This window comes from Mesoplodon densirostris, chromosome 7 (genome assembly GCF_025265405.1).
Source record: "Mesoplodon densirostris isolate mMesDen1 chromosome 7, mMesDen1 primary haplotype, whole genome shotgun sequence".
Taxonomy (NCBI): domain Eukaryota; kingdom Metazoa; phylum Chordata; class Mammalia; order Artiodactyla; family Ziphiidae; genus Mesoplodon; species Mesoplodon densirostris.
The window spans coordinates 1,297,279-1,312,622 of record NC_082667.1 but is presented as its reverse complement, the minus strand read 5'-3'; the positions used below and the strand labels follow the sequence as shown (position 1 = coordinate 1,312,622).

General features: G+C 61.8%; 1 protein-coding gene across 1 annotated transcript in view; it reads right to left on the bottom strand.

Annotated features, from left to right (window-relative positions):
- Positions 1-3,192: 3,192 nt before the first annotated feature.
- The window catches only part of MUC2 (mucin 2, oligomeric mucus/gel-forming), a 34,994-nt gene continuing 22,842 nt past the window's right edge, over positions 3,193-15,344 (bottom strand). Inside the window, 23 exon segments of the mRNA XM_060103702.1 lie at positions 3,193-3,301; positions 3,529-3,561; positions 3,646-3,752; positions 4,008-4,107; positions 6,405-6,488; positions 6,909-7,127; positions 7,229-7,355; positions 7,684-7,723; positions 8,473-8,577; positions 8,677-8,799; positions 9,017-9,057; positions 9,286-9,390; positions 9,602-9,779; positions 10,254-10,285; positions 10,384-10,484; positions 10,605-10,674; positions 10,964-11,142; positions 11,809-12,034; positions 12,329-12,512; positions 13,085-13,332; positions 13,802-13,976; positions 14,346-14,557; positions 14,842-15,168. Coding sequence (XP_059959685.1) covers positions 3,193-3,301; positions 3,529-3,561; positions 3,646-3,752; positions 4,008-4,107; positions 6,405-6,488; positions 6,909-7,127; positions 7,229-7,355; positions 7,684-7,723; positions 8,473-8,577; positions 8,677-8,799; positions 9,017-9,057; positions 9,286-9,390; positions 9,602-9,779; positions 10,254-10,285; positions 10,384-10,484; positions 10,605-10,674; positions 10,964-11,142; positions 11,809-12,034; positions 12,329-12,512; positions 13,085-13,332; positions 13,802-13,976; positions 14,346-14,557; positions 14,842-15,168 — 3,125 coding nt within the window.

Genomic DNA, 15,344 nt, shown 5'->3' with positions numbered 1-15,344 from the left:
CATGCTTTAGCTACATTTCACAATTTTTGATAGGTTTTGTTTTCATCTGTATTCTATTTAAAATATTTCCTGATTTCTTGTGGCCTCCTCTGTCATTCATGAGTTAGTTAGAAGTGTGTCTTAATTTCTAAATGTTTGGAATTTTCCAGGTATCTATCTTTCTGTTGTTGATTTTTGGTTTAATTCCATGTGTTCCATGTGTGTAACATACTTTGTATGATTTTTACTGTTTTAAACATGTTTCCTTTTGTTTTGTGACTGGTGTGTGGCCCATCTTTGTGAACGGTCCACGTGCACTTAAGAAGAATGTGCTTTCTGCTATGTCAGGTGGAATATTCTATGTCAATCAGGCTCGTTTCCAATTTAAGGCACCGGGAAGTGTTTCCCTGGAAAGAGAAGGGAAGAGACAGCCATGGAGGGACTTGGGGTCCCCTGAGAAGGGAGCAGCCCTCCCCGGACCCCCTCCCTACTTGTCCAGAGCTGCTTCTCAGAGAAGGTTCTTTTCTGGAGTTCCAGCTGGAAAGCCAGGAACTGGTGTATTAAGGATATGCAGAGCATTATTGGCTGAAGGAGGGGGCCTCCCCTCCCCCTCAGCACTGAGCTCCCGCTGTGGGGAAGGGAAAACCCCGGGGCCATTTTGATTGCAGGCGTAGTTTCAACACACTCCCACAAAGGAAGTAAAGTCACAAGATTTATTACCTACAGACCCCAGAAACAAGGGGCGGCTGGTGCGCAGGGTCATCTGTCCCAGGTCACAGTTGAGCATCTAGTACTTATAAGGCTGTTGGGGCAGAGGTCACTAGCTTTCACAGGCTCAGCTCTGAGTGGTCTTTTGAAAAGGTGCCCCGGAATGAGCAGGGAGGCCTGGAGAGGGCCAGAATCAGCCAGGAGACTCAGCTCTTGGCTGTTGGCAGGTGGCCTTGATGGTGTCTCAAAGGCAATGGCTCTGCCTGGGACAAGGCCCACGTGTCTGGGGCAAAGCGCCTTGGTTCGTTTGTTCACTTCCTTCACTCCATGAACCTTGTCTAAGGAAGACCCCACTCCTGCCAGTACTGGCCCTGCCATGCCCACCCAGGGGCCCAGGGAACTTCCAACTCTGGAGAGCTCAGGGGCCAGAATCTCTGCAGCCCAGACCCCTGTTGGGGAGGACGGAGGAGGCTGGGCTGCTCCTCCCCAGGGTATTGTGACCCTGTGCCTGGATCCCGAAAGGGACACACAGACTGTGATGGCCTGTGGCCACAAGGCCCCCGCTCTGCCCCCCACTTTGGCCGTGGTGACATGACTGTGCCTCCTTTGTGTGCTAACTTTTCCCATTACTACCTCGATATTCCCACTGATTTCCTTTCCTGTCAATTTCTTCAACTTTAAAATACTGTATTGAGAGCAGTTTCCTAAGTTACCTGGAATCCTATTCAGAACAAGGATGCTTCCTGAAGTTGGGATGGAGGGGAAACAGGCGCAGTTGGGGAAGGCTTCTGCTGCAGAAGTGAGTGGATGCGAAGCAGCCCTGCTCCACAGTGACTGGTTTTGTCCTGCTACAGTTTAAAATTGAGGCATACTTGACATAATAAATGCACAGACTTTAAGTGTGTGGTTTGAGGGGTCATGACCAATGTCAACACACATGTAACCATCCCAACCAAGGCAGAGGTAAACATAAAAGATTTCTATCTTCAGTGATTTTTTTTTTTTTTTTTGGTCGCCCTGTGCAGCTTCGAGATCTTAGTTCCCCGACCAGTGACTGAACCCGGGCCCCGGGCAGTGAAAGCGAGGAGTCCTAACTGCTGGACCACCAGGGAATTCGCATATCTTCAGTGATTTTTGAAAAGAATTTCTGCTGTTAGAATGCATACTCATGGTAGAATACTTGGATTGTGCAGAGAAATCCAGGGCAGGATGTCACAGGGTCCCCTCCATGCAGCTCCCAGATAGAGGCTGCCCGCCTGCCTGGCAGCATCCCACCACCCAGACAACCACTGCTAGCATTTCGGTGTATTTTCTTCTGTTTTTTTTTCTATGAACATATATACATATGTTAAAATATTTTTTCTATGCATACTTTTTTGCATATGACATCAGATCAAATTTAGTATTTAAAAACTTACTGTAGAATAAGCATTTCTGTATATTGTAAAATATTGTGTAAATATGATTTTTGAGAGGCCTTTGGGTTTTACTTTGTGATATTTGATTCAGCTAGCATTGTTGTGATAAAGAGGTGGTGTTAGAGAGATAAATAAATAAATAAATAAATAAATAAATAAATAAAAGGTGCCCCGGGAGGGACTTCCCTGGTGGTCCAGTGGTAAAGAATCCACCTTCCAAAGCAGGGGACGTGGGTTCGATCCCTGGTTGGGGAACTAAGATTCCACATGCCATGGGGCAACTAAGCCCGCATGCCACGAGAGAGGCTGCGTGCCGCAAAGTACAGAGCCCATGCGCTCTGGAACCCATGCACCACAACTAGAGAGAGAAAACCCTGCATACCACAACTAGAGAGAAGCCCGAGCATCACAAGGAAAGATCCTGCATGCCTCAACTAAGACCCAATGCAGCCAAATAAATAAATAAATAAATAAATATTTAAAAATAAATAAATAAAATAAAAGGTGCCCCGGGAAAAGCAAGGTGGGAACTCGTGATGGGAACCCTAAGCCCGGTCCTTATCTAATGTCCAGGCTCTGGGTGTGGGCAGGGCTATCACACCGTGGGAGGCCTGGGCAGCATCTCAGAATGGGGCTGTGTTCTCACCACTGGGGTCTCCACCACAGCCCTGCGATCGAGGGCCAGGCTGTGGGCCCAGGGCTCCCCTCACCGGTGGAGCCCCACAGAGCCCGAGAAGTGTTGCACCAGGGTTGACGACCTGCAGTCCTGCAGGGTGCCTGGGAGACCCCATCCCTCCCGGGGCCCAGGCAGGGGTCTTGGCTCTGCCGCCTTCCCCTGTGGTGGGGGGCAAGTGCCTGGGGGTGAGCGTAGCCTCTAGAAGGCCTGGGCGGCAGCAAGCCAGGCACTACCTGTTGGTTGTTATGGTCACAATCCCGCTGCGAAGTGAGGACCTGGAGGGGCACAGCAGGCACGGAGGTGGCCTGCACAGCTGGAGCCTGAGTGGGCACCATGGCCATGGGCAATCCTGAAGGCCACGCTGCAGGCCCGCCACCCTGGACAGCTTGGGCCAGCCGGCATCCCCAGGGGTCAAGCGTAGCTGAGCTGCAGTACCATGAGACCTGGTGGGAACTCGTGGGCCCTGCCCTGGGGCAGGTCCAGAATCAGTGAGCTCGAGGGAACGGTGCGGGGGGGGCACCTGCTGGGGTGGGGAAGACGGCATGGAGCAGAAGGACCCACGGCCTGGCCAACTCTGCCTTGGGGTCTACTTGGTGACCTTGGGAGCCCCTTGCCCTCCAGGCCTCAGTTTTCCCACTGAAAACGGGGTTGGAGTGAACCCTGTGTCAGGGCCCTTGTAGGGTAAGGGTCCACGGGGGCAGCAAGAGAAACAGGCACTTAGCCAACAGTGAGGTGTTTTATTCTTACGTAGCCTCCTGGCCAGGGGCAGAGGTGGGCAGGCTGGGGGGAGGGGGGAGGAGCTGTGACGACCCAGGGCTGGTGGGGCAGCATGGGGAGGGGCAGTTGCTTTATCCCAAGCCTGGCCCTGTTCCCACGGCACCCAAGGCAGTGGCGGAGAGCTTGTAGCCCAGCTTCCAGGTCCCCGGGGCAGGGCCGCCCACCTGGCCGAACTGGTCCTTGTCTCCTGTGCCCTGGGGGCACCCCAGACAGGGGACAGCCCACCATGGGCCGTGGGAGAAGCAGATGGCCATGGCTCCAGGTGCGTACCCCTAGGGAGCCCTAGGAGGACACAGCTCTGGGTGGTGAGCCAGGTGAGGAAGAAGACGGAGCATCTGGAGAGAGGAGGGGGCTGCAGGCTGCCCCCCACCCCCTCCCTCCAACACCTCTGCGACCTGGGTGGGCTGTGTGCAGGGGGAGGGGGGCGGGCTGTCGGGACAGGGACGCACCTGTCCTGCCAAGTCCCCATTTACAGAAGGTGTCCCCCATGCCGCCCAGGGGGTTGGCAACATCTGCCGCCTCTGCCCTGGCACAGCTGTGCCTGAGAGCCTGGGGGGGCAGAGGCGGTGGAGGCAGGTGGAGGCCTCTTTGCTTCTGGTCAGAGGAAAGCTCGGCCCCAGAGGCGTCAGTGGATGGGGGAGCTCAGCCCAGAGACCCAGACCAGGGGAGGGGCCCCGGGCTGGGGAGCAGGAAACCACCTGTCATCCGGGCTTTGCATCCATCGGCGGTGTGGGCCCGGCCTGGGGTCTCCATGGGGACCCCTCCCCAGCTAGAAACTAGGTCTGGGGCAGGTGGGGAACTCCTCAGGATCGGAAAGCTGAAGTGGGAGAGGGGCTGGGCTGGGAGCGCGGAGGGAGGGGCAGGGCCCAGGCGGTTGCTCTCTGAGCAGAGGGCTGGGTTGCCACCCACCGCACTGGTGTCCCGGCAGACAGCAGAGCCCTCAGAGCCCGCATCTCAACAGTGGGGTAGGGCAGGAACGGTTGGCCTGACGGAAGCGAAACAATGAATCAGTACCTCCTCCCCCCCAACCACCCGCCCGCCTGGGTCTTCGTGGGCCTGGGGTCGCGCGCAGAGGCTGGCGGGCGGATGGTTCCTCCGCTCACGCACTCCCTGGTCCATTCGTCCGTGAGTGCTCGACGTGCGGGGTGCGCGGGAGGCGCCCGCGGGTTCCTCTCGGGGAACAGGGCCGCGGCCCCCCGCCACCTGCCGATGATTGTCAAACTATTTTTTTAATATTTATTTATTTATTTGGCTGCAGCAGGTCTTAGCTGCAACATCCTGACTCAGCTGCCATGTGCGGGATCTAGTTCCCTGACCAGGGATGGGACCCGGGCCCCCTGCACTGGGAACGCAGAGTCTTAGCCACCACTGGACCACCAGGGAAGTCCCTGTCAAACCATTTTTAAGCCAGAAACCTCTTTCCAAGCAAAACCTCATGGAAACCCCGTGTCCAAGAGAAAAAAGCCAGGGTTGTTCTGCTTAAATCAGCGGACCTGGGGGCGCAACCCACCCTTGCCCACCCCTGGTCACCCGGGAGCCCCCATTTCACAGCTGTGGACCTGGGAGGCCGAGGAGGATGCTGGCCAGAGCCTGACACCTCCCCGTGACCCGGCGCCAGCCCCGGCGCCGGCCCCAGCGCCCTCCCCCCGGTCCTGTCCTACAGGTCCCGCAGCCGGGGCTGGAGCTGCCGGGCCTGGGGCTCGGGTCCGGGTCCAGGTCCAGGCAACAGGCCACACACTGAGCGAACGGAGCTCACAGCCTTCATGGCCCAGGCAGGACAGAGGAACAGCTGAGAGCCTGCGGTGGGCTCAGTGACCTCTTACCGGCAGGGCTGGTTCTGAGGCACCCAGGACCCCACGTGGCCACAAAGCAGGGGTGGGCAACCCCTCTGTCCCCTTAACAAACCTTCTGCTTTAGGAGGGGACTTGTTGACTCCAAGGCCAGCCCAGGCCAACTGACCCCCGAGGAGTCCAAGGGCTGGGCCAGGGGCAGTGTGAGCTCCTGAAGTCACCAGGAGCCCGGGATCCAGGGTGGTACTGCTGTGCTGGGGTGTCCTGACCTGGTGTCAGGGGGCGGTCAGGTCGGGGAGGGAGTCAGGTGGCTGAGGGGAGGGCAGTGGCCTCAGCCCAGCTTGGCAGGAGGCAGTGGGTGAAGGGTAGGTAGGGGGCCTGGGTCCACCCTGTGCAAGCCCGGCTGGGCCCTGGGCAGCTTCATCCAGCACCCATCAGCCAGGTGTAAATATGGCAGACAGGTATCAGGTGTAAATGTGACAGCAGACTGGGCCCCGGGGGGAGAGTCCCCTCCCCTTAGGTCTCCAAGGACGTTCACAGGTGGGCTTACTACACCTGGGGGTCCTCAGCCCAGGAACCCAGGGCCCCCACTCCCCCACCACCTGGTCAGAGAGAAGCAACGGCTCCCCTCCCAACCTCGTGGGTCTCCACGGCCGCCAGCCTCGCTCTACTGTAAAAGGACCAGAGGGTCCCTTCCCTAGAATTCCCATTCTGGTATCTCAGCCAGCGCACAAAGCAGCTCCCCAGACACACGTGGGCATGTGGACACATGGACACACGCATGCACACAGGGCCACTTCCCGGCCTGGTACCCAGAGCCAGCCGGAGGCCCTGCGAGTCTGTCTGAAGGGTCTGACGGCCCTGCCAGCTGCTTTATAGCAGCCCGGAAGGACCCATAAGGTCACTTTTTGTCATTTTTTGCAGCAGGCGCCGGCATGCTGCCCCCATCTGTGGACCAGGACCTTCTCTATTTTCCCCAGGGGGTGGCGCATTTCACACACACATGCAAACGTGTGCACATTCACACACAGGTCACATATGCAAACACACACTCACATGCACACAAACAGGTGCACATGCAGCTTAATGGCTGCGAAAGGGACTGAGTCCTTTTTCACAAATTCGGGCTCAGAGGGCTTTCTGCAGGGGGGGGCCACCTGCATCTTGGTGGCCCAGCCAGGGCTTCGTGCACGCCAAGGACAGGATAGGGCAGGACAGTGCCTTCCGGGGTTTGCCAAAACCAGGCCAGGCACTTGTGCACTGTGTCCCCCTGATCCTGTGTGCAGAGCCTGGTGGCCGGAGCCCACTCGCTCCCCAGGAATCAGCCAGACCTCGGCTGTGCACGGCGGCCCACCCAGACGCCCAGCCTCTACTGAAGCACAGCAGCACGGTGTCTCTGCCTGAGTTTATTTAGGAAAACAAAGAATTGAACAAAGGCTTGGAAAATAAATATCCGCAGAGGGGAGGTCAACTTAGGAGGCGAGGAAGTTCAGAGGGTCAATAGAGGGGGTGTACGGACGGTGGAGGCGGGGCCCGGGTGGCCGAGCGCTCCCCGCTCACCCCCACCCCGGGCCCGGGTCCCTGGGGCCAGAGCGCCGGGCCCTGTGCTGGGGGGGCAGCTCGCACACGGTGTCCTGGCACAGACAGCTGTCAATGTGGGTGTAGGTGTGGCGGAGCCAGTGCCCGCCCGGGCACTGCAGCACCACCTCCCGCTGGCTGGTGCGCTGCACCTTGCAGCAGGAGCACCTGTGGTCCAGGGACTGGGCCTCGACCGAGTACCTGCAGAGCGGCCGGGGTGAGGGGCCACTGCCTGCTGGCACGGACGCAGCCTCCCCCGCCCCCCGCTGCCCCCACCAGGGCCACTCGCGGCCTGGGCTCACCTGGAGAAGGTCTCGCAGGACCCGGAGCAGTCGTTCATGGTGACCAGCTTGGTGCAGCCATTGTGTGAAATTTCCCTGACGCGGGGGACAGTGGAGCAGCGGGCCCTGGTCTCATTGCGAGGGAGGCCTGGGGAGAGGGGACAGAGGCTCGGGGGGTCTCCACCACCCAGGGACCCCCCCTCCCCCTCACCGCTTCCTCTCCCCTCCCCAAGCACCCCCCTCGGCCGCCCTCAAGCAAGCTGGGCTCTGTCCTGCTTCTCTTTAGGAAGGGATTCAGGCTTCCTGGGCACCCTGGGTGACGCCCTCGAACTCAGCGTCCGGCCGAGAGTGGCACAGAGGGGACAGGATTCCCGGGGCACCATTCCCTTGTGCTCTCCTCCCTTCAAGGGGCCCGGGTGGAGCCCACTGCCAGGCCGCCACGCCCCGTGCCCCAGGAGCCGCCCGCCCAAACTCACATTTCCTGCAGCAGCCATTGGGCATGAGTGTGATGGAGCCCTGGCAGGAAGGAGAAAGAGCTGGGACTCTCAGGTCTCCCCGAGCAGTGACAGCCCCCCTCTTGCCATGGGGGTGGAAGCAGCCGTTCCTGCATAAGGGCCCACAGCAGACCCTCCAGGCTGAAGGCTGCTGTCCTGGTGCTGGAGGTCCAGCCACTCAGGAACATCGGGGACCCCCACTCCCAGCAGTGATGGGCCCGCTCACCGGGAGACAGGTGCTGGGGTCAAAGTCGGGGCAGGTGATTTTGGAGATGGATGAGATGAACTGGTCATGTATCTTCATGCAGCTGAAGAAGGTACAGTTGTTCAGGGGGTCTCTCTTCATGTCCCCAGGCTGTGGGGTAGAGAAGGGTCTGTGGGAGGCCTAGCAGGAGTCCCACCCAGAAAGGCAACTGGAGACACCTGGCAACTCCCCAAATACCCTGCCAAGTGCAGGCCACAGGCCCGGGCCCACCAGGCCGGCGGCACCCAGGAGGGGCCCAAGGACTACCGGCCTGTAGTCCACAGACGGGACCACACCCTAACCCCTGCATCCCACAGAGGTGACCTGATCTGGAAAGGGTGTCTTTCAGAGGGAAGTGAGTTAAAGATCTCAAGGTGAGACCATCCTGGATTACCCGGGGTGTGGGGGAGGGACAGGGAGTCAAAATCCCATGACAGGTGTCCTGATAAGAGACAGGACGTGTACAGCCTTGTGGCCCCGGGGGAGACTCAGCCTTGCCCCAGGCAGGGAAGGACAGGCGTGTGCACCTTCAGGACCAGGCTCTGGCTGCCGGGCTTGTTGATGCTGATGATGCACTGGGTCTGCTGGCACTTCTTGCAACACTCGCCGGGGGCGTCCACCAGCTCAAAGCCCTGCAGGACAACCGGGCGGGCGGGCTAGCGTCGGAAGAGGAAGGGCTGCGCGGGGACAGCGGTGGGTGGGCCGCACTTGACTGGGCAGGGGCTGCTTACGCGGTTGCAGTAGGTGTTGCAAGGCACGTGGGTGCAGGAGATGTTGTTGAGCTGCGTGGCGTTGTCCCTGTGTTTGGTGCATATGCAGTTCTGGCACTTGGAGGAGAAGACTGGAGAACCGGGCTTCGGGAACGGGGAGGGCAGGTGAGGCGGGGCCTCCAAGGCACCTCCCCTCCTCCAGGCCACCGGCCCCCATCACCAGCAGGGGAGCTGGGTGCCCCGGGTGCCGAGAGCCCCCAGAGCAGGGCCCCTCACCGGGCCAGCCAAGAGCCTGCCAAACCCCACGCCCCGAAGCCCCCTGTGCACCCCGCCCCGCTCCCCGCAGCCCGTCAGGGCTCACCTGGTACTCAGCTTTCCCGAGAACACACACGCCCTTGGGCACTTGGGAGGCAGAACAGGAACAAAGGTCAGACTGTCCTGCCTGAGCCCGTGTGGACGCAGAGCCCGCGGGCTGGGCTGGGTGCGTCCACCGGGCAGAACGTGAGCCCCCAGGCAGGGGCCACTGCAGCCCCACGCCCCCACCTCCCCACTCCCCCGTCACCCAGCCGCCCAGCCCCGGCCCGGCTGCCTGGCCTGGACCTCCTTCCTCCCCCACCCCGGCCCACCTACCGCACGAGTAGAAGGGGCAGCACCTCCCAGGGACCATCTCGCTCTTCACCTCGAAGCCCAGCGAGCACAGCGGGGGCTTCCTGCTGCACAGGCTGGCGTTGCACTCTGAAGGCGGGAGAGACGCTCCATGAGCACGGCCGCTAGCTGGCCGAGCCCCGACGCCACCCCGCGCAGGGCTGGGTCCTGAAGCAGAGGGACCCGGGGCCTGGACCCCCATGGCCCCACTGACGCCCACTCTCCTGCGGACACGCCCTGAGGCCCCCACCTCCAGAAACCATGCGGCAGCAGGGCGCTCCCTGCCCTGCGGGCGCCTTACTGCAAGAGGTGATGTTGCAGCAGGTGTTGGCAGGGTCGGCCTCTGTGACAGCGTAGGTGCCCTCCTCCTTGCACTCCACGAGGGGCCCCGGGTGGCATGTCTTGGGCCTGCAGGTGATGCCGCTGCCCCCCTCCAGGCAGATGCAGTCCTTGCAGTCGAACTCGAAGTGCTCCCCAAACTGCAGGGAGGAGGGGGGAACAGGGAGGGGGAGAGCGGGCGCCAGTCAGCCCGAGGCTGCAGTGCACCGGGCGGCCTGGGGAAAGCCCGCGCCCTCCCCGCTCTGAGCACACAGGGCAGGCTCTGGGCCGGGACACTCACATCACAACCGAGACCTGCTCACCAGCGTGTGCACACACAGACCTGGCGCGGGGCAGATGCACCACATGTCTCTGTGGGGCTCACATAGCGTGGAGCTAAAGAACCAACCACGCGCAGGAGACACGCTCTACACTGCAGATGCCGCCGCAGGTGTAGACAGAGTATCAAATGGCTGGTGGGTGGATCCCCTGCTAGCCCAGCCTTCCAGGACTTAAATCACTCGTTACTCATTATAGCCTCCAAGGGTCCCAGGTTCTCATTCCAACCCATCCCACCTCCCAAAATGCAGGGCTCGTGGGAGTGTCCAGTCCCAGCACCAAGGGTGCTGGCCTACCTCTCTGGGCGTGTTGTCGGGCCCCACGCAGCCTAGGAAGGAAGGAGACAGGCCCCGTGAGCACAGCCCCAGCACGTGGGAGCTGGCCTCAGCCCCAGGGAGGAGGAGCGGCCTCTGGCAGGCAGCCTACCGCACAGGTCCACGCAGACGTCGAAGCCGGGCGCATAGTTGGTGGTGCCCTCGGGACAGAAGCAGCCTTCCACCAGGCGTGGGCTCTTTGCCTGGGTGGGGCTGGGGGGGAGAGCATCATGAGACGGCGAGGGGACAGACTAGACGACCAGCCCCGACACACTGGCCAGGAGCACGGTCAGAGGGCCAGCCCGCCACCCCGACACATCCACGGTGACTGACCTGGACTTGCAGGTGGGCTCCTCCATGGGACCACAGGCCCGGTACTCTTGGTGCGCCGGGCACGTCACCACTGTGGGGAGGGGGCAGGAACCGAGGGCCCAGAGTCAGAGGGGGGAAGCCTGTGTCCCCCACCCTAACCCCCAAGTGACATCGTGCCCAACCCCTCCCAAACGGGACCCCACACTCCCACACGGGCTGAGCGTGGCCTCAGCCCCCCATGCTGTCCCGAGCCAGGAGGAGGGGGCCCAGCCCGCCGAGTGCTGAGCAAGGCTGCTCTTCTGGTGGCCTGTCCCCCGACCCCAGTCCGGCTTCCGGCACAGCGCCCAGCAGAGCCCGGGGCGGGGCGGGCAGACACTCACGGCAGGCCCCGCCGGTGTGGCTCCGCCAGTCGACGCAGATGCCCTCCTGGGCACAGCGGGCTGCGTAGGTCTGCAGGCTGGCACACTCCAAGCTTGAGTTGGGCACGGTGAAGCTGTCGAATATGCAGGCTTCGTAGTAGTGCTTGGGGGATGCCACAGTGTGGCACGGGGCGAACAAGCTGCGGGTGGAGGGCTGCAGGTCACAGTCTGGCCGGTGCCCCAGCCTGTCTCACAATACCCCCTGCCCAGCACCTCCACCTGGGCTGTCCCCTGGGCCCGGCTCAGCCTGCACCACCAGACAGGTGCCCGTGGGCTGAGGGTGGGAGCAGAGTGGCGGGGCTGGCCCTGGGGTAGGGGGACCAGCACTGTGGCCCGAGGATGAGGCGCTGTGCTCGGGCCCAGAGATGGAAGCTTCGTGTCTAAACAGCCACGGGGTGCCAAGATCCCCTCTCCAGCAACGCCAGCAGGGGGTCTCCCAGCCCGACTCACCCACCTCTGGGGACGAGCTGCTCGCTCCCAGGGATGCCAGCTTTGGGGGCGCCCCCTCTCTGTCTAAGCCCAAATACCCCTCCAACATCAGTCCTGGATGCGAACTCTGTCCCGGGTCAACTAGTCTACCCAGGATTCACACTCAACCGCCCCTGCACCAGCCCAGGAGGCCGGAGAGATGGGGGGTCACAAAGGGCACAGGGACAGCTTGCGGGCCACTCAGCCCCATGGAAATCAGGGGTCCGAGTCCTGGGCCCCACTGTGACCTCCTTCTGCACTCCCAGCCCCAGGCTCAGCCCCTGTGGCCTCTTCTCCGCAGACCAGTAGGGGTGCAGCTGGGCCCAGGGCAGGATCACCTGTCCTTGATGAGCTCGCAGAGTGGAGATGGAGAGCCCGCCCCGGTGGTTGGGCTGCTGCCCACCGACGGCCAGGTGGCCGGGCGCTCGCTGGTGAAGCCCCTGTGGGCACAGTGCGGCTCCGAGGGGTCGTCCACCACCCAGTGGCCAGCCGCGACCTCGCAGTTGGCGACGACCTCCCCACCGGGCAGCATGCAGTCATCCGAGGTGTTGTTGGTGCACGTGCCTGTGTCGGCAGGAAGGCCACGTGTCCCTGAGCCAAGCCCAGCTGTCCAGCAGGCTGGGCAAGCCCCCAGGACCCACCCCCTCGCAGCCCAGGTCCCTGGTGGCTGGCTGGCCGGGGCCAAGGGCACAGACTAGACTAGGCTCCTCTTGGCTTCCCGCAGGAGCCAGACCCAGATAAGGCGGGGGGTGGGGGCCTGCACAGCACTGAGAACCACAGCCGCGGGGGAAGGCGCCCACAGCCAGCCGCAGCCCGGACACCCTCCCTGGGGCAGCGCACAGGGGGCGAGAGGCTCACCACAGCGGCCCTTCGTGTTGTTGCCGAACCGGTGGTAGGGCAGCCGGATGGAGAAGGAAAGGCTGTCGTAGGAGATGAGGGCACCCAGCTCATGGATGTCCACCACATAGTTGATGCCTGACTGGTACACCTGCAGCCCGTACTTCTTATAGGGCAGCGCCACGGCCTGCCTGTTGACCTGCACCTGTGGCCGAGACATCTGGGGTCAGGGGAGGCCAGCAGGGCGGGACGAGCTGTGCCTCCGGAGGCACCTGGGGTCACCCCACCCCCACCTGTCCTCAGGCTGAGTGCCCAGTGGGGGGATCTCTGCCCGTCCCTCTCCCCCTCCCCCTCTTCCTTTCCATCGCGCTGGGCCAGATCCTTGTCCTGACTCGTCTCAGGGACAAGGTGGCAGGGCCGCTGTCCTCAGAGTCCCCTGGAGACCTGGGGGACCCCGTGCAGGGGGTAGAACTCCTCAGGCCACGGGAACCAACAACTCCATGCAGTGTGTTCAGGGCCCCTCCCCACTCACCCCTGTCCTCAGGGAGGGGGCTTCTGCCACAGAGACCTGTGCCCAGGGTGGGTGGCAGGGGCATGAGAGGGGGAGGTCAAGAGGTCCCTGAATGCCTCCAGAGGGCCAGACACAGAAATGTGTCTGCTGAGTGCCGCCCTGCCTTCTCCAAGCCTGGCTCTGGGGGAGGAAGCCCAGCCTCCCACCGGCTAAGGAAGCCCGCATCAGTGTGCCCCGCCGTGGACACCCTTCCCCAACCAACGTACCTGCACCCTCATGGGCATCGTGTGCACGGTCTTGATCAGCACCTCCTGGGTCTCATGGCGCACGATGAGCGTGCGGGGGCAGGGCGCTTGGCTGTTGATGTCACAGTGCTGGTTGTCGATGTAGACCCCGAAGTTGTCCACGGTGGGGGTGATCTCCTCCACCAGCACGTACGTGCAGTTGCCCTGGTAGCTGTAGTAGAGCCCATCGAAGGTGACGTAGTGCGGGTCCCCCCAGCCCGTGCAGTAGCCTGCAGAGGGAGCTGGGGTGAGCCAGTGCTGAGCCATGGGCTGGGGGCTGGGACAGGGACAGGGTCAAGGACAGGGACCAAGGGTCAAGGATCAGGTGGAAAGGGCAAGCAGAAACTGAGGGAAGCCCCAAAGTCTGGTTCCTGGGGCATGTGGGACATCTGGGCCCCAAGAGTGCCTTCCACACTCAGCCCGCAGCTGCCAGGCCTCGGTTCCAACTCCAGCTCTGCGCCCACCCCCCACCCCAGGCCCCTCGGCTGTGGCCATGCTCCACCAGGCAAGCCCCTCCCTCCCCACAGACCCCTGGCCTGAGATGGGGAATAAGCAGGAGGCGTGAGAAATTGCTCCAAACGTGGGTCTGACTCTCTGCAGGTGCTCAGCCATCAAAGCCATCATGACAGCCTGGGGTCTGCAGCCCCCACACACACAGTGGGGAGCAGGTGGGGAGGGTCTCTGCGGCGTTGGGCTTACAGTCACACTCCCAGTGCCAGCAGCACTTGTCGGGGTCCTCGACGCGCACAGGCATGAGGCCGTTGGAGCAGGTGGGCATGGGTGGGGGGTCGCACTTCACCTCCACGAGCTCCACGGTGTTGTTGTACTTGCAGATGGCCATGGTGCAGTTACACAGCCACCAGGTCTCATTCTCCTGCAGGCAGGGAGGGCACAGGGTCAGCGGCACCAGCCTGGCACCCAGGGTCACACAGGAGGGGTGGGCCGTGCAGGCGAGGCCCCAGGTGAGCACCTAAGAGCCCTGCCCAGGAGGCTGAAGACAAAGGTCAACCCTGTCCAGGAGGGCAGCCAGCCGCCTCACTACAGCAAGGGGTGCGTGAGAGAGAAGGTAGGAGGGCCGCAGCAGACCCTGAGCCCAGGAAGCTGCCTGAAGCCTTGGCCCGACTGGGGATGTGGGGCATAGGGGCAGGGGCATGACCAGCAGAAAGGTAGCACCTGGGGCTTTGGATGCCCAGATAGTGGGTGTGTGTGCCCGAGGGGACAAAAGCCACCCACAGACACAGACCTGTCTGGGAGGATCGAAGTCCAGGCACGCAGGGGGCTTGGTGGTGGGCGGCACACTGGATGTCATGGATGACCGGGTGGTGGGTGTGGATGGGCTGGGAGTTGGGGAGGGTATGGATGGGCAGGACCAGTTGAAGATCTCTAGGGTGCACTCCAGCGAGCAGTTCACGTAATAGCAGGTGTCTCCATGTGTGCTGTTGTACACCAGCTCACCTGCAAGGGGAAAGACCCAGTCCTTACCCTGTCCACACAGGGCTGGCCACCAGAGTACCCAGGCAGGTCCCCACAGAGGCCACGAGAGAGAAATCCACACCACCCTCACTTACCCCTGATTTGTGGTGGCAGCACATGGGGCTGGCCATGGAGACATCCACCCGTGCTGGCATCCAGCTTCCCAAGCAAGCCCCCAGTTTAGACCTTCAACTGACCCCTAGGCACTGGGAAAGCAAAGTCCCGCCAGCCTGCATTGCCTGAATCAGAATGAAAAGCTTGGGTACCTGGGGCATAGTACGTGTCATTGAAATAGCAGCATGTCCTGTGGGTGGAGGTGATAACTGAGACGATGCTCGTGGTGATGTTGGGTGAGGTTAATTGGATCACCGTGGGGGTGGTCACACTGGAGGTCAAGGTGCTGGTGGTCTGTGGCGTGGGTGGCATGGTCGACGAGTGTCCTATTGGTGTGGAAGTTCCCTTGGAAGTCATTGACACAGTCGCAGGAGTGGGTGTGGGTGTGGAAGGGGGGCCTGTGGTGGATGAAGGGGGCCCAGTCGTGGTTCCATGGGTGGGAGTGGTCTTCGAGGAGGTGGGACCCGAGGTTGGCGAGCCTGTAAGAATGGAGGGTGCAGTGAGGGCTGAGGGCGTCCACCCATCATAGATGCACAGGCGGCCTGGCGGCAAGCACGTGTGGGCAGCTCACTCGAGGTACGTGGTACCTGGCGTGGGAGGCCCCACATCCATTTCCCCAGCCCTCAGTCTCAGGGTTGGGCTGAGTGTCAGGGCC